The sequence below is a fragment of the Pogona vitticeps genome, chromosome 1, assembly GCF_051106095.1.
Source record: "Pogona vitticeps strain Pit_001003342236 chromosome 1, PviZW2.1, whole genome shotgun sequence".
NCBI lineage: Eukaryota > Metazoa > Chordata > Lepidosauria > Squamata > Agamidae > Pogona > Pogona vitticeps.
The window spans coordinates 5,511,556-5,529,318 of record NC_135783.1 but is presented as its reverse complement, the minus strand read 5'-3'; the positions used below and the strand labels follow the sequence as shown (position 1 = coordinate 5,529,318).

The 17,763-nt window shown below is 44.7% G+C and overlaps 1 protein-coding gene across 2 annotated transcripts in view; it reads left to right on the top strand.

The window, feature by feature from the left end:
• Positions 1-909: 909 nt before the first annotated feature.
• The window catches only part of PINX1 (PIN2 (TERF1) interacting telomerase inhibitor 1), a 58,915-nt gene continuing 42,061 nt past the window's right edge, over positions 910-17,763 (top strand). Inside the window, exons 1-5 of one of the 2 annotated variants that reach the window (XM_072986669.2) lie at positions 910-1,038; positions 4,433-4,542; positions 8,147-8,239; positions 11,084-11,162; positions 15,005-15,100. In XM_072986669.2, coding sequence (XP_072842770.2) covers positions 966-1,038; positions 4,433-4,542; positions 8,147-8,239; positions 11,084-11,162; positions 15,005-15,100 — 451 coding nt within the window. In that variant the 5' untranslated portion in view covers positions 910-965. The remainder of the gene's footprint in view (positions 1,039-4,432; positions 4,543-8,146; positions 8,240-11,083; positions 11,163-15,004; positions 15,101-17,763) is intronic. The other variant, XM_072986674.2, reaches the window with a different exon arrangement.

The following is a 17,763-nucleotide window of genomic DNA, read 5'->3' as shown; positions in this document are numbered from 1 at the left end:
CTCTGGCTTTCTCCATAATCCAGCGCAAGTTAGCAATTTGGTCTCTAGTTTCTCTGCCCCTTCACAATGCAGCTTGTACTTCTGGGAGTTCTCGGTCCACATACTGCTGAAGCCTACCTTGTAGGATTTTGAGCATAACCTTGCTAGCGTGCGAAATGAGTGCAATTGTACGGTAGTTGGAGCATTCTTTGGCACTGCCCTTCTTTGGGACTGGGATGTAGACTGATCTTTTCCAATCCCCTGGCCACTGCTGAGTTTTCCAAACTTGCTGGCATATTGAGTCTAGCACCTTAACAGTGTCAGTTAAGTGTTTTATAAAGATCTAACTGTGGGTCATTTTGCATAACTGTTATTTCATCAAATACTTAAATACAAGTCGTTCTGCTTTGCACTTTTCTTTTCACTATTACGTTGCACTGTGTTGGAAATGCATTGATTTTCTTTCGATTTCTTTTATATTGTGTCTTCATTTTATGAATCATATTCCCTGTTTGTCAGCTGTGACTTAAATAAATCTTCAGATCAATTGCACCATTAATTCCTCAGTTCATCTCTCGTTACACCTTTTGCCTACTGGGGCAAACAAAGGAGACCTCATTTTCAAACAAGGACCTCCATCCCCATCCTTGAAGGCGAGCCACCTTTACCTAGCCCCGGGATAAAGGAAAGAAGGTACCTAATCCCTTTGGACTGCATTTCCCATCACCCGACACCAAGGACGGCGCTACTTGAGGGCTGCTGGGAGTTGCAGTTCTGCTGTCTAACCTACTGCCTGCTCGACAGCCTTCTGCAGACTGACTGGCCATCTTGTCCGTTTATTATATTATTATTATTTCCGCTTGTCTCTAAGGCTCAGCCTCTTCTACACGGAGGCCTGGAGGAGTCTTTTATTTCTGTTCCCGATTTTTTAAAAAACAGGCTCCTTCTAGGACACCTCAATGGGGTTCAGGCCCCCATAAACCAACATGGCGGCTGGCGCCATCAGGCGCGATGGCCGGCGCCGAAGGCCCCCTGCCAAGATGGCGATGCTGGCGGAGCGTGAGTATGAAGCCGGCCGGTTAGAAGGGGGGGTGGGGGGACCCGAAGGCGGGTAGGGAATAGCGGCGTGGAGCCCTGGGTCCTTATTTTCCGACTGGGCAGGGCCAAGAAAGCCCCAGTAAGCCCAGTATCCCGTTCCCAGCAAGGGAGAACCACGTGCCTCCAGCAGGGCTGAACAGGCAGAGGCGCTTCCCAGCTGTGGGATTCTGACCTCGAGGGCTCTGTTTTATTTTATTTTTTAATTGTGTGGTCGGAAGGCCTCTGTGCTCCCTTTAATGTCCTTTCCCAGACCTTGAAACCACTGGTTCCCCCAAGATACTCTTGGACTACAACTCCCAGAAGCCTCCACTCACTAGCTTTGCTGGCTGGGGTTTCTGGGAGTTGTAGTCCAAGGACACCTGAAGACACCCCCCCCCCAAACGTCTTTCATCGTTGGCCGTTTCAGAAGCGGTGGTTGGGTTAGTCTGTGGATGTGATCCACGAAAAGCTCACGTTTAAATATCACAGTTGTTTTTTTTTCAGGAGCCACAACATTTTTTACAAAAAATATTTTTTTTTGTTGGTTTGTTTATTCTTTTGTTTTTTGCCCCAGGGACCCAATGTTGGGAAGCATTGCTTTACACGGTTTCTCGGTGGGGAGGTCGTTAGAGAGAGCCTTCTTTTTCGTACCTTGTTTGTAAGAGCCTCCTGGCGCAGGAGTTAAAGTACAAAGACTCTGCTCACAAACCTGATTTTATTATGAAGGAGCTGGCTTGAGGTTGACTCAGCCCTCCATCCTTCTGAGGCTGGAAGAAGGAGTACCCAGCTCATGGGAGGCGGACAGGATAGGTAGCCTGCATAGCTTTTTTTTAAAAAAAAAACCTATAGTTTACACCAGACCTGGGCAAAGTGCTGCCCGCAGGCCACATACGGCCCAGGAGCTGGTCCTGTCCGGCCCGCCGGTCATCGCTCCAGTCCTAAAAAAACTTAGGGAGTTGACTATGTCAGCCTTTTAGTTCGTTCACCGCAGGGTCTCACCCATTGGGGGTATATTGCTACCCACAAATTGAGGGCCTATTTTTAAATAAAGTTGGTTCGGCCCCTGGTTAAGTGGTCGCCGTGACTAGACACAGAACGCCATGACCTTCCCACCATGATGGTACCTATTTATTGACTCGTATTTTTCCATGCTTTTGAACGGCTAGGTTGGCAGGAGCTGGGACAAGCGACGGGAGCTCACTCCGTCGCGTGGATTCGATCTTACGACTGCTTGGTCTTCTGACCTTGCAGCCCAGAGGCTTCTGCGGTTTAACCCGCAGCGCCACCACATCCTGTGTTAGGGCTGTAAAATCTCAAGCAGTCCAAATTACACAATGTGCTTTGTATGCAGAAAGCTGGAGAATTGTAAGAGCTGAATATTTTGGCCCCAAGTTCCTTTTATTGTAATGTACTGTTTCAGGATTCCCAGTGTGGTAGGGGATCAAGTAGATCTCACAGAATGGAGGATTATAAGATGTGTAATATTTTAAAAAATGGAAAATTCCACCACCACCCCAGCTGAACTCGATCCACCAAATTCGTTCAGCCCTTCGGATAGCTTTGTTAAAGTTCAGACTGATACTTGGAGCAGATTCACTGTTTCACAAATGCGGAATCGCCTTCCTCACTGTATAGTATCAGGAATGCCCCTCTGCTATGGAGAACGTATCAGCTACGATCCCATACACTTCTAGATGCCAAGTTAGGAGCTTGCTTTTCAATTGAACTTGACTACAGGCTTGGGGCGGCCTGCTTGATGTATTTTCCTCTGCCCTTTTTGGTTTTGCAATTTGCACTTGTTTTATTTCCAGCAGGTCTCTTAATCGCTGCTTCTCAGTGCCGTTCTCTTTGCTTTTGTCAACAGCCATCATTATGATTTTCTAGCCTCATTTATGGCGTGCTCTGGTCCATGGGGTCATGAAGAGTCGGACACGACTTAACGACTAAACAACAACAACAGCCTCATTTATATCATAATCAGCACTGACTTCTGTTGTGGGGGGGAAATAAGGTAGAATTTTTTGTATCCCTCTTCTGAATGAATGGTCAAGAAAATCAGCAGCTGAGGCTAACTGGATGGTTGTTGATGTTTTTTTAAATCTCCTAGATTTCTAAAAGGCAAAATTGGGAAACCTTAAAGCTTTTTTTCCTTAAATCACTTCCCAACCCATACCTTCTCTTATATCACTTATTGAAGTGAAGCACTAAACAACATTATTAAGATTTAAAAGAATGCTGGTAAATCAACCTTGGAAACATTACGTTAGGTATATGCCTCTGGAGCCAGAACATTGGGGGTTCAATTCCCCACTTTGCCTCCTACAAAGAGAGCTAGCTTGAATAGCCTTGGGCAAGCTGCACAGTCTCAGAGCTGCCTCCAAAAGAAGGGGAATGGGAAACCACTTCCAAGTATTCCGTACTTGGGAAAACCCTGAAAAGGGTTGCCATAAGTCAGAATTGAATAAAATAAATAAATAAATAAATAAACAGCATATGATGAAAAATGGTTCAAAAATTAACATGAGCTGTTAACTCACTTCTGCTCTAAATCTCTAATTAAAACTCCTCCACAGTTCACTGAAATCAGCTAAAAATTATGAATCATGTAAGAAATCTTAAGCCAGTGTTTTGTCCCTCCTCTTGTTTTGAATAAGGGATTTTGAAGTGGTTAACTTTCTCATTACAGTGGTGCCCCGCTTTACGATTACCTCGTTAGATGAGGAAATCGCTTTACGATGAAGTTTTTGCGATTGTAAAACAATGTTTTAATAGGGAAAACGCTTTACGATGATCGGTTCCCTGCTTCGGGAACCGATTTTTCGCTTAATGACGATCTTTACAGCTGATCGTCGGGTCTTCAAAATGGCCGCCCGCTGTGCAAAATGGCTCCCCGCTGTGTTTTAGGACGGATTCCTTGCATTACATGGCCGCCCTATGGAGGATCTTCACTGGACGCTGAGGTATTTCGCACATTGGAACGCATTGAACCGGTTTTCAGTGCATTTCAATGGGATTTTTACTTTCGCTTGACGATAATTTCGTTCTACAGCGATTTTGCTGGAATGGATTATTCCCGTCAAGCGAGGCACCACTGCATCCCTATTCCCATTTTTTTAAATGTTAATGAAAACCAGATATTCAGAAAAGCAAGACCTGGAATACCCTTCAGGTTACTGACATGGGACATAGAATTTTTCCAAATCCCCTCTTATTTACCTCTCTTCACCGGTAGAAGTTGAGTTCCCTTCTCAGTCTAATTCTCCTGGTCTGATCTCAGTGCCTTTATGTTTACAGCCGGGGATAGGAGAAATGGCCAGAGAGAACTTTTAACTGGCTAGTTATGGCAAAGTAATTTAACCCTCAATCTCTGTTGCAGCACGTCGCAAGCAGAAGTGGTCTGTGGACCCCCGAAACACTACGTGGAGCAAAGATGACTCAAAATTTGGCCAGAAGATGTTGGAAAAAATGGGATGGTCCAAAGGCAAGGTAAGGCAACATGGCAGGTAGTTAGAGGTTTGATGTGGGAAGTGAGACAAGGAACATATACAGTGGTACATTGACTTACGAACTTAATCCATATTGGAACGGCATTCGTAAGTCGAAAGTTCTTAAGTCGAAGCACCATTTCCCATTGAAATGCATGGGAACGGGATTAATCCATTCCAACATTTCAAAAAAAATACCAAAAAGAAAAAAAACAAGTCCCACGCTGGGACTGCAAAACAAAAACACAAATTCCCCCCAAAAAAACACACAACACAGCACAGAAACATAACCCCCCAGTCCAAACCCACCCTCCAAAACCCACCCAGAACAGTTCTTTTAAAAGGACTTATCAGTCCAAAGCCTCCCGGCACTCCGCTGCCTCCGCTGCGGTCGGGGGCGAGTGGCCAAGTGCCCGGCCAGCTCAAGCCTCCCAGTGCTGGGTGACTGCTGCCTCTGATCGCGGCAGCGGGGGACCCCTGGGAGGTCTCCCAGGGCTTCCCTGCCACCATCGGAGATCTCCTGAGGGTCCCCCACCACCCCGATCGGTGCCTTCAGGCTTTCTCGGGGGGTAGACCAGGCCTACCAGGAGAAGCCCACAAGATTTCCCATCTGTTGAGGTCCATACCTAAGGCCTTCAGGTCCTGCTTGCAGATACCCTTGTATCGTAGCTGGGGTCTCCCCTTTTGGAATCCGACCATCAGCCATTCTCACGACATGCCTTAGCTAACATGGACGTCGCTGGATCTTGGCGTATGCCGTCAGCTTCTATTCAACCATACTCTCTTTATGAGTCTTAGACACAGTCATTCCCTAATAGAGCAGCCAGAATTTACTGAAAGTCACCCATTCAAGTGCTAGCCAGACTGTGTGGCTTATTTTCCAAAAGGAAAAAGATTGCCATTTTCTGAGTGAAGTTGTAATTAATTTGTAAAAATGTTGAAACTGAGGCCGTCCTACTTTGGGCACATGCGGAGAAGGCAGGTTTTTCTCAGGGGTGGGGGGGTGGGGAAACAATAATGCTGGGAAAGGCAGAAGGCAGCAGGAAAGAGGAAGACCAAATACGAGATGGACTGGCTTCCTAAAGGAAGCCACAGGCTTGGGTTGGCAAAAGCAGAACAAGGCTGTTGATGGCAGGACATTTTGGATATTTCTCATTCATAGGGTCACCATAAGTCAAAGGTGGCTGGGTGGCACATAAGAGCACAACAACACATGTGTTAACTAAAGATTTACTGTTAAGACCAGATACGATTTTTCCAAACTCTTCCTATGAAAGAAAGAGAAGTCAGATATCAGTTGGATCTTAAGGCTGCTTTCCAGCTTTTCCTGAAACCATTTCTGTGTTCTGACAGCTGCGTTAGCAGGCAGAATAGTGTTCTCCAATATTACACGTGTGTTCCTTTTCCTGGTTATTTGTCCCACTTTTCTTGAAATGTCCACAGCTTTCCCCATCAATTTAAGGTAAATATCATGAATGCATCTTTTAAAATCTGGTACTTAAATCAATAAATCTTACATGACTGAAGGGGGCTTACTGGGAGGCATTTCCAATTTTGCCTGTATGGCTGGCTGGTGCTTGTTTCTTTTAACATATCCCAGTTTTCTAGGGATCATGACTACTGCTGTTCTGTCTTCCTCTGGTTTGTTTACAGGCTGGATCTCTTTGGCTTTACGCTAACTGCTCACACAATTGCCCATGTTCTTCTTGTTTTCCTGAGCTTCCAATCATATTCTTCTTTTGAGATGGGATTTTCATGTTGCTTTGATGACAAATCCCATAATTCCTCATTCTGGGACTTCCACCCGACTGACGAAACACCCACCTACATTTGACTCACCTGGAAAGAAAGGCCTTAACGGGAAGACTTCAAGGCCTAGCTAGGCCTAGCTCCACCCAAGCTTCCTCTTCCTGCCCTGGTGCTAACTGGGAGTTTTCTTCTTGAACAGGAAGCCCTAGAAGTACAAAACTCCCAAATCTCTCCCTGGTCACATGAGCAGCTATGCCACCAGTGAGCAATTCAGAGGAGACCAAGCAGGCAACCGAGAGCCCGCTAACAGGTGCTTGACCTTACGCCATCACATAGGACTCTAGGATTCTGGGCAGTGTGTTTTCGTCTTTGGAGTATACCTTTCACCAGGACGTTTTGTCGAAGGAATCCAGCGAAATCATTACAACATTAAATCATTAGCCGCCAAGATCATAGTTCCACCCTTTAAAAGGTTTCAGTGTTGATATGCTATGTGTATTTTTATTATGTTTTATTAATGGCTGCCTTTGTGGGGATTTTTCACAGCAATGCCGATGTTCTGGTGTATTATAGAGGCTTAGATGTTCTCTTGATGGTTCACTGTCCACATTTTGAACCGTCCAGATTGCCCTCTGGTTAGATGGGCAGCGTGTAAATAAAATAAAATACAAAGAAGCAATTGGAGTACTCTTTAAGTTGAAGCATTTACGACAAAGAAAGGGCACGATCCATCCCCTCCTCTGAGCAATTCTGGCTCCCCTATTTTCTACATAAGGGGATAAGAATATCCATGAAGCTGATTGGACTAGTGGCTAATTCATCCAGTATTCTGTTCTCACAGCGTCCAACAAGATACGTCTGGCCACAGTTCTCTACCCATGGTCCTCGGACTCTTTTGTACTCCCAATCCCAGGAGGCACAGACCATCCGCCCAGAGGTCAGTGCTTCTGGGTGCTGAAGGCCAAAGTATCTGGAGTCCCAAAGGTTAAGAACTACTGACCTACAGGATACCCAGAGGCAGGATGTGACCCAAGCTGTGCCCTAGCAGCTTGGGTGTACGGAGTACATTGCCTCTCGTATGGGGGCGAAATGTTTGTCTATCATGGCTAACAGCAATGGATGGCTTTACTTTTCATTTTTAACCAAGCCGGCCACAACCCATCACGTAAGGCTACACTGTGCTCCCTTACATATATTTGCTGGACCTTCTACATTTTCAAAAGTGAGAATACAGTCCTGGCAAAGTTGTCATAATTTCTCGCTCTTGCTGCTTTTAAGAAGGAGATGAAAATGCATCTCTTCGAATGGTCTGTTTTGGCCGGGGGGTGGGGGGGACGGGGGATCAAAATCTATTTGGACATTTATTGTATCCTGCCTAACTAAATTGTAAGCCACCCAGAGAGTGCTTTACACACTGTGGGGCGGCCTATAAACACAATTTTTGCTTCTTTTTATTGTGAGGGTTTTAAAGACTTTGATTATTGTGATTACGGTTTGTAATCTGTTTTGCTTTAAGTATGTTGATAATGATGTTTGTTAGCTTCCCTGGGTACTGTTTTTTTTTTGGGGGGGGTTGTTTAAAGTGGAAGGGTAAGATAAAACCTGTGTAGACCACAATCTTGTTGACTTACGCAACCCATAAGGGCAATCACACACGTAGTAGGAGATATTTTCTGGGCTCCCCGTCGTGCTGCCTAAACAAAGAGAACTGAGAAATGCTTCTGTGATTACTCTTAACGCACACTGTTTTCCACAACAGGATTAATAAATAAAATAAAATTGATGGCACACAGAGGCCTAATTCTTGGTAAGATTCACCAAGACAGATTTGACAGCTGCTCTTTTCTTTCTTATAGGGCCTCGGTGCTCAGGAACAAGGCAACCCAGAGCATATCAGAGTTCAGGTCAAGAACAACACTCTGGGCTTAGGAGCGCCTGCCAGCCAGGGGGTGAGTGGAGCCAAATAAAATGCAGCTGGTCCGCTGGTTGAGATACGTTAGTGGCACCTTTAAATTCAGGATTTGTTTTCATTTTAAAATGTGATGCCCATTTCTCGGCGCCGCTTCAAATCCTTCCTTAGGTTTTACCGAAGCCGAATCTGCCGTGGAAAATTGGCTGATCAATTGTGATCCATTGGGATCCGAAGGCTTTTGGGAAAATGTGTGTGTTGTTTTTATCCTGGTTTTTGGCTTAAGATTTTTTTTAAAAAAATAATGTGCAGGACTTTGAGCGGTTTGGGAATCAAAGGAAGCAAAGTGTGTTTAGTTTGGTTGTGATATGGCAGTAAGACGCCAGCTCAGTTCAAACGTCACCCAACCTGTATCAAAATTAAAGAGCTCTATATTTGTATGATGTATGAACAAATAAATAGTGAATTGCAATCAACTGGCAAATCACTATCAAAAAGCATCATTTAAATTGGCTTTGCTAACCCTGGTTTCTCTGAAATGACCCGCAGATGTGCATATATGTGTGGATTCTCTTTCACTATAGGTTTTTAAGCAGAAATTGGGTAGTCACCTGTCACAGATGCTTAAGCTATGGATTTCAGCAGGAAGTTGGACTCAGTGACCCTTGGAGTCCCTTCCAGCATTATAATCATGTGATTCTATGAGAAACCAGAATTAGGTTTTGACGTCTGTCTCCAAAAAGGGACCTGGTGGCACTGCGGGTGAAACCACAGAAGCCTCTGTGCTGCAAGGTCAGAAGACCCGCCATCGTAAGATTGAATCCACGCAACGGAGTGAGCTCTGCCAACCTAAGCATTCAAAAGCATGTAAATGTGAGTAGATGAACAGATAGCACCACGGTGGGAAGGTAACGGTGTTCCATGTTCAGTTGTGCTGGCCACGTGACCACGGAAACTGTCTTTGGACAAAACGCTGGCTCTACGGCTTGGAGACGGATGAGCACCGCCCCCTAGAGTCGGACACGACGGGACTCAATGTCAAGGGGAACCTTGACCTTACCTCCAGAGGTTGCCATGGAACTGAGTCGGGAATGAACTTACAAAGCTGAAGGGTCTAAAACCAAATGCAAGCAGGCAGCTCTTAGCTACAGTTTGTTGCGTGTTTGAGTGTCTGAGCCTTTGAGCCTGAACTTGGGTTCAGGCTGGTTTGGTGTTTGAATGGGAGCCATCTGGGAAGACTGTGCAAGAAATGGTTCATATTAAAAATCAATTCTCCGGCTGACAGCGTCTTGCTTTTCTCTCCTTCTGTTGCCTCCCAGACCCAAAAGCTTAGGAAAGATACTATTTTAAGACCATAGGAAAAGTTGTGCTGGACCAAACCAAAAGCCAATATAGTCCAATGTTCTGTTCGTACAGTTGCCTGGGCCAGCAGGACGTGGGTGCATCTGCACCCTTTGTTTCATGTACTCTAGAAACTAGGGTGGATACAAATTAAAAATCAAATTGATTTAAACCACGATTTAAATTTTTTTAATGCACTTAAATCATCCAAAAATCCAATTTTTCAAAATTTAACTCATGATTTTAATCATGGTTTGAATTAAATCATAATTTGATTTAAATCAAATCCACCCTGCCAAGAACGGATCTGTAGAAGCATATTACCCTTGATACTGCAGGCAAGGTTCAGCCAATAGTTATGATGGCTAGCTCTGCAAAATAGACATTGATGGCCTTATTGCCCGTGAATGTAAAGGTAATGGTTCCCCTTGACAATTTGTCCAGTCGTGTCTGACTCTAGGGGGTGTTGCTCATCTCCGTCTCCAAGCCGTAGAGCCAGCGTTGGTCCGTAGACAGTTTCCGTGGTCACGTGGCCAGCCCGACTAGACACGGAATGCTGTGACCTTCCCACTGTGGTGGTACCTATTTATCTACTTGCATTTTTACATGCTTTTGAACGGCTAGGTTGGCAGGAGCTGGGACAAGCGCCGGGAGCTCATTCCGTCGTGTGGATTCAATCTTACGACTGCAGGTCTTCTGACCCTGCAGCACAGAGGCTTCTGCACTCGGGACACACTGTACGAAGAAAGCACTTTGATTTGTCTGTCTTGGATCTTCCACCCTTCAGCGTTGGTGGCTGACCCCACTCAGCTCAGATCCTGTCGAGCAGGTTCTGCCTGTGCCATGCCACTGATTGCGCCACTGAAACAACACTTTCAGTCTTGGGATTCATGTGACGTTATGATCTCATTACGTGAGAGCCATGTCTATCCTAAATAGGAAAATAAAGTCTTTAATTAGTGGGAGATGACTGATGGTGGTCGTATCACTCCCGTTGTGCAGGCAGAACTGTGCAACAGGATTTTGTCCAGCAGAATTGCTGGATAGCTCAGTGGTTGAGGCATCTGGCTGCAGAGTCAGATGCTGGGAGTTCGATTCCATGCGGTGCCTTCTTGAGAAGGGATGGACTGGATGATCTTTAGGGTGCCTCCCAGCTCTGCAGTTCTAAGATGATGATTCTTTTTATCGTTTGGCCACATCATGCCTTTCCATCTTGTCTCGCTTAACTCAACTTTTCAAAGCTAAACAACCCCAAAAATTTACTGTATCCTTCTCTTGTAGGGATAGTTCTCCATTTGCTGATCATTTGGGTTGCTGTTTTCTTCACCTTCCCAGTCTTACAGTGTATTTTTTTTCACTCATCAGTAGTCCAGATACAGTTGCACATCCTATTGACTGATTTATTTTAATCATGCTGTCTTCTAAATCTGCTGGCTGAGGACTTCTGGAAGTTGTAGTCCAAGAGAATATCAAACTTGCCGGCCTTCAGTCTCAGTTTTAGCAGTAAACATTCTGTGTGTTGTTATTTTGTTTCCGCCCCCAGGACAACTGGATTGCTCATCAGGATGATTTTAACCAGCTTCTGGCAGAACTGAACAACTGCCACGGGCAAGAAATTCCAGGTACAAGACTAAGCCTTGAAATGGCCGTTTGTGACAGCTTGCCTCTCTGAAAAAAAGCTGCTTGGGAAACTCCAGGGTTTTGTTTTCTTAAAGGTCGCTGTGTTCGGTTTATTTCATCAAAAACAAAACAACAACAAAAGCGGAAAGAAAAGAAAATACTTGTGGCCGTCTTTAAGATTTATCTCAGTGTGAGCTTTTGTAGATTACACAATATCCGAAGAAGCAGGCTGTAACTCACGAAAGCTCCCACCAAAATACAGTGGACCCTCTACTTGCGGAATTAATCCGTATTGGAACGGTAGCTGCAGGTTGAAAAGTCTGTAGGTCGAGTCTCCATTGACCTACAATGCATTGAAAACCAATTAATCTGTAACCGGCCAATTTTGTTCCATTTTGGTTTTTTTCTGGTCTGTAGGTTGATTCTCTGGCTGCAAGTCAAACCTAAATTTTGCGGCCAGAGAAGTCTGTAACTTGAAAAGTCTGTAAGTCGAGGGTACACTGTAAACCTTTTGGTTTCCCTTAATAATCTTTGGATTCTTTTCCGTTTGGTTTTCTGTTTTAACTAATGTGGAATTCCACCACTTGGCCACCAGGAGGCAGTAGTGCCACTTGTATGGGAGGTGGGTGGTTGGGCTCAAATCATTGTGACTTTCATAATATAGAAAGATCTGCGTTGGATTTCCTTACACATATTTTTAAACCAGATGCAGGAAGCAAGGTTCTACAATGAGATCTGAGCTGTGGTGCTTTCGGGAGAAAGGAGGGGTTTGTTTTGTTTTGTTTAAAATGTTTCTAACCCACTTTTCTTTTTGAAAAGGACTAAGGCGGCTTACAGCAATTAAAAGATCATATTTAAGATCAGCAACAACACAGTACTAAGAGGATCAATGAATGCAAGGCCAGAAAACATAAGGAACACTGAAACACATTCAGTGCAGTTCAGGTGCAACCATCCATTTTAAATAAAAACCACTCAATGACCATTCACTTAGGGTAGGCTTGCCGGCTGAGAATGGTCTTCTTCGCCTGCTGGCAAAAGGAGAGCGAAGACGGGGCCAGGCTGGCCTCCAGTGGGAGGGAGTTCCACAATCTCTGGGAGCAGCCACAGAGAAGGCCCTCTCCCGTGTCCCCATCAGACGCATCTGGGAAGGTGGTGGGGCAGCAAAAAAGGCCTCTCCTGATGATCTTAACACCCAAGCTGGTTCATCAAGGGAGATGCAGTCTTTGAGATAGTTCGGATCCAAGCCATTGAGGGCTTTATAGGTTAAAACCCTCACTTGTCCTTTCTCTTGTTTTTGTCCCTCAATCTGAAGCTCAGAAGCTTTAAAGCAGTTTTAAAAGAGGTAGTCGTGTTAGTCTGTGCTTAGCATATAAAGCCAAGAACAAACAAAAATCAAAAATGCTGAAGACGAAAACAGTGTGGCCACCTGACTTCTATATTGTAATACACATTTTCATCTGAGGAGGAGAACTGGCCACAACAGCTGCCATTAAAATATAGCAGTTAGTCTTTAAGGTGCCACCACAGTTTTGTCTTCTTTAATTTTTGATTTTTCTTTTGGTTTTGGCCAGACTTTTAAAACAGTTGTGGGCCCGCGACACCCACACCCCCGTTTGTGCAGCTCCTAGTAAGGAAAAAACACACAGGGGAAAATGGTGAATTGTTCTTCTGGAAACACAGTTAAGCTTCTGGTTATTTTGATTTTTAAAAAGTGAAAACCAAGTGGAGGCTTTGAAACCCGAACTGAAATTCCAGCTGCTTCCAATGTAATTGGGATCAAGGGCTATGGCCAAGCTTGGGGATTGGAATATTGGAGGTTTCCCAGCCCTGTACTTTAAAAAAGAAAAGGTTGGGGAGATTTCCTATATGTTTTATAGCAGTTTAGTCAATTTCATGGCTGTACTGCTTTTCTCTAAGCTGGTGTCCCTTTGGTGATGCTTCTACCATCCTTCAGCATTAGCCATGCTGACCAGCTGGAGCTGAAAAGCGATAGCTTCCAAAACATCTGGAAAACTCCAATTTCAGGGAAGCCTGCTGGGATAACCCTTACAAGGCACGGTTGTTGTTGTTGTTGTTTAGTCATTAAGTCTTCTTACATTCCAGGTTCCTATGCAGTATTTTTCTTTGCAGCATTGGACTTTCCTTTCACTTCCAGGCACGTCCACAGCTGAGTATCCTTTCGGCTTTGGCCCAACCACTTCATTAGCTCTGGAGCTAATTGTACTCGTCCTCTGCTCTTGCTCAGTAGCATGTTGGACGCCTTCCGACCTGAGGGGCCCATCTTCCAGCATCATATCTTTTAGCCTTTTGTTTCTGTTCATGGGGTATTCTTGACAAAGATACTGGAGTGGCTTGCCAATTCCTACTCCAAGTGGATCGTGTTTAGTCAGAACTCTCCACTATGACCTGTCAGTCTTGGGTGTCCCTGCACGGCGTAGCCCATAGCTTCTCTGAGTTACTCAAGCCCCTTTGCCACGACAAGGCAGCAATCTGTGAAGGGGGCAAGGCACAGTATGAATAGATAAAAGCAGAACTGCACAATGCCAGCAGGAAAGGTGAAAGGTGACGACTTAGAAAGGAAAGCCTTCAGAAGGGGGGGTTCTAAATCAGTCTCGTCATAAACACCCCAAAACTGGCCCCCAGATCGTTGATGCTCACCCAGCATCCTCACCCCACAGACATTCATATAAAAATGATGCTTTGTTCTCAAAGACCCCTGATCCCCTCTAAGGGAATGGGGGTGCAGCTTTTTCTGAAGTTATGGAGATTCCATCATGAATATCTTAATTCCTCTTAAGTTGGATCAACGATGGCCAATCCGAGCTTAAGGTTCCGTTGCTCAGGGGCTTCCCAGTTTTTTAGGTGTTGACTGTAACTTAATGTTGCATTTCCAAAGTGTGAGTTCTTCATGTGAAGGGCATTGAGATCCTCAGGGGAGGCTTTTCTCTCTGTCCCACCACCTTCCCGGGTGTATTTGGTGGGAACACAGGAAAGGGCCTCCTCTGTCGCTTCTCCTAGACTCTGGAACTCCGTGCCACAGGAATCCAGCCTGGCCCCCTCTTCGCTGTCCTTCTGCAAGGCAGTGAAGACCTTTCTGTTCAGGCAGGCTTTTCCTTAGTGACCGGCTGTCTGAGTGAGATTTTTCAAATAGATTGTTACGCTCTGCTGCGTTGAATAGTTTTAGTATTGATTTTATTTCTTGTTTTTAATATGATACTTGTATCATTCTCTTTTAATCTTTATATACTTACTGTTTCTAAGTATTTCCCCTTTCATGGTGTAAGCTGCCTTGGGTCCTTTTAAAGAGAAAGGCAGTGTAAAAATATTTTAAATTTAAAATAAAAAATAAGGCCAGTTTTCAAAATTGCATTGCTTATACAGCTCACTGAAGAGGCACATGGACTCCCAAGGAACTGGAGGGGTGCGGTTTATTATTATTATTATTATTATTATTATTATTATTATTATTATTATTATTATTATTATTATTATTATTATTATTATTATTATTATTGTTGTCGTTGTCGTCGTCGTCGTCGTCGTCGTCATCGTCATCGTCATCGTCATCGTCATCGTCGTTGTTGTACAGCCCATGTGCTAATGGAATACTATGAGTTAAAAGGAGACTGGGTGGTGTAGAGGGAAGTGGGTGTCGATGCAAATCCCCGCTCAAATAGCCAGGTGAATAGGATGGACCTTGGTTCTGACGTTGTGATAAGGTGGGAACGGAAGCGGCTAAGAACCTAGAGCCACTTTGTTGTGGCTTTTCAGAAGCAAGAAGGCAGCACAGCTGTGGGTCTCACATGACATACACACACACATACCCCAATTTGTGTTTCAGAGGCGGCACCGAAGGAGGAGGAAAAGAAAACATTTAGCTTGGAGGAGAAATCGAAGACCTCTCGGAAACGGGTTCACTACGTGAAATTTGCCAAAGGTGAGGTGAAGGAGATGGAAGGGGAAACCCAAGCCAGATCAGGGGTGGCCATTTCGGAATCCCTTCAGGGCTTGACCGCCACGGATGTGGGTTGTCTGGGAAATGCTTTGGAATACTTTTCCGCTGTTTAGTAAGCAAAGCAATCAGTCCATCCATAAAAATTGTTGTCAGTGTTAGTTTTACTTTCTTTATCAGTACAGTGGGACCCCCTTATCCGCGGGATCCGTATCTGCTGATTCACTTATCCACAATCTGAAAATGTTAAAAGAAAAATGACAGACAGACAGACAGACAGACAGACAGACAGACAGACGGACAGATGGACAGATAGACAGATAGACAGATAGATAGATAGATAGATAGATAGATAGATAGATAGATAGATAGATAGATAGATAGATAGATAGATAGATAGATAGATAGATAGATAGATACCGTGTTTCCCTGAAGATAAAACAGGGTCTTATATTAATTTTTGCTCCAAAACCACATTAGAGCTTATTTTCAGGGGGTGTTTTTTTTTCCATGTACGACAATCTACATTTATTCAAGTGCAGTCATGTAATCTTCTGGTTGCTGCACAAGGGTGGAGGGTGGGCTTCACTTAACTGGGGCTTATTTTGGGGGTAGGGCTTATTTTGGGGGTAGGGCTTATATTACGAGCATCCTGAAAAATCATTTCTAGGGCTTATTTTCAGGTTAGGGCTTATTTTCCGGAAAACAGGATAGATATTCAGAAGGTGAAGTTGCCAGAACTGGCCACTAGAGAGTGCCAGACACCATGCGATGTATATGGGTCACTAGCAAAGGATATTTCCAATATGTCATGACTAGAACTGGCCCTTAGAGGAGGCTAGAGACTATGCTATATATAGCGGTAGCTGTCATCTGCGTTTTTCAGCATCCACAGGGAGGCGTGAAAACAATTCCCACAGATATACAGGGGTCCTACTGTATCACAAAAGACTTCTCAATAAAAAAGGTCGTTGAACTAAAGTCTTTCATAGGGCTGCAAATCAATAAGGCCTATTTAATTGTGGTTTAAAATGTTATATTCAGCAAACTGAACTTGGATGAGTAGTTTTAATTGGAAAATATAAGACACAGCAATTCAATCATGTAATAGTACAGTGGTGCCTCGCTTAACGACGATAATCCATTCCAGGAAAATCGCCGTTAAGCGAAAATATCGTAAAGCGAAATTAAAAACCCCATTGAAACGCATTGAAACCCACTCAGTGCGTTCCAGTGGGGTAAAAACTCACCATCCAGCGAAGATCCTCCATACGGCGGCCATTTTTGCTGCCTGTATAGCGAGGAATCCGTCCCTAAGCACAGCGGGGAGCCATTTTAAGCACCTGGTGGTCATTTTGAAAACCCAATGATCAGCTGTTTTTGATCATCGTAAAGCAAAAATTGGTTCCCAAAGCAGGGAACCGATCATCGCTAAGCAAAATCCCCCCATTTAGCCCATCGTTTTGCGATTGCTATTGCAATCACAAAAAGATCGTGGTAAAGTGGATTCATCGTAATGCGGGGCAATCGCTAAGCGAGGCACCACTGTACTGTATTTCTCATCTCTGCCCAAACAAACAGATCCGAAGAAGCATAGAGAAACTCCACCTGCACATGCATGAGATCCAGTGTGGAGAAGTTGGTAAAGTGCTAAGCTAGGGCTGAGATTTGAGTTCAAATCTCCATCTGGGACCATGGGAATTCTTCAGAGGAGGGTGGACAGTGGTAAACCACTCCCTGAACATCTCACATGTTTCAAAAACTGTGAGGATGGTCGTAAGTGGAAAGTACTTTGATGGCCTGTACGCTTGGTTCAGGCCATAAAATAATGGCACGAGCCAGCAGGATTTTCTGCTGCTTAACCATTCTGACTCCTGGCAAACTTTTTCCGTGGTTTTCTCTTCCCTTCTGGGGGTGCCCTGGGACTAGTGCCCCCCCCCAAAACTGGGTCTTCTCCCTGGAGAGACACTGAAGAACTGAATTCCCAGCCTCTGGCTTCATAGACAGATGCTTAAACCAATAAGTTATCCAGCGCTTTCTCCTGCTGAAGCCCTGGTGAAATGAAAGCGAACTGCACAGGTTGTAACTATGCCATCTTTGTGGAGAAATTAGGAAGTACAAACTGACCATTCTCTTTTCCCCCGTCTCCTGTATTGCTACTGGGCCCGTGTCATTTCAGTTGGACTTCTAGTTTCTGTTCCCTGCTGAATCACAGAAGGCAGGATGTGACCTTGGGCTATCACTCAGCCTGGTTCTATTTATTTGATTCATTCATTCATTCATTCATTCATCCATTCATTCATTGATTTAGTGCCCATCTAGTGGCAAGCCACTACCCTGGACATCAAAGCATGAAAGTATCCAACTCCCCTGCCCACCCATCCAAACAAACCATCCCGAAAGCATCACTCCCCCCCCAAAAAAAACCCCACCAAACCCAATGGTGTTGGCAGCCAGATAACAAAAATTAAAATCATAGAATCACAGAATCGTGGAGTTGGAAGAACTGTATAAGGCCATCGAGTCCAACGCCGTGCTCAAGGCAGGAATACAGATCAAAGCAGATCTGACAGGTGAGGGTCCAGTGTTCTCCTGAGTGCCTCCAGCCTTGGAGTGCTCACCACCTCCCCTTGAGGTCATGAGTTCCA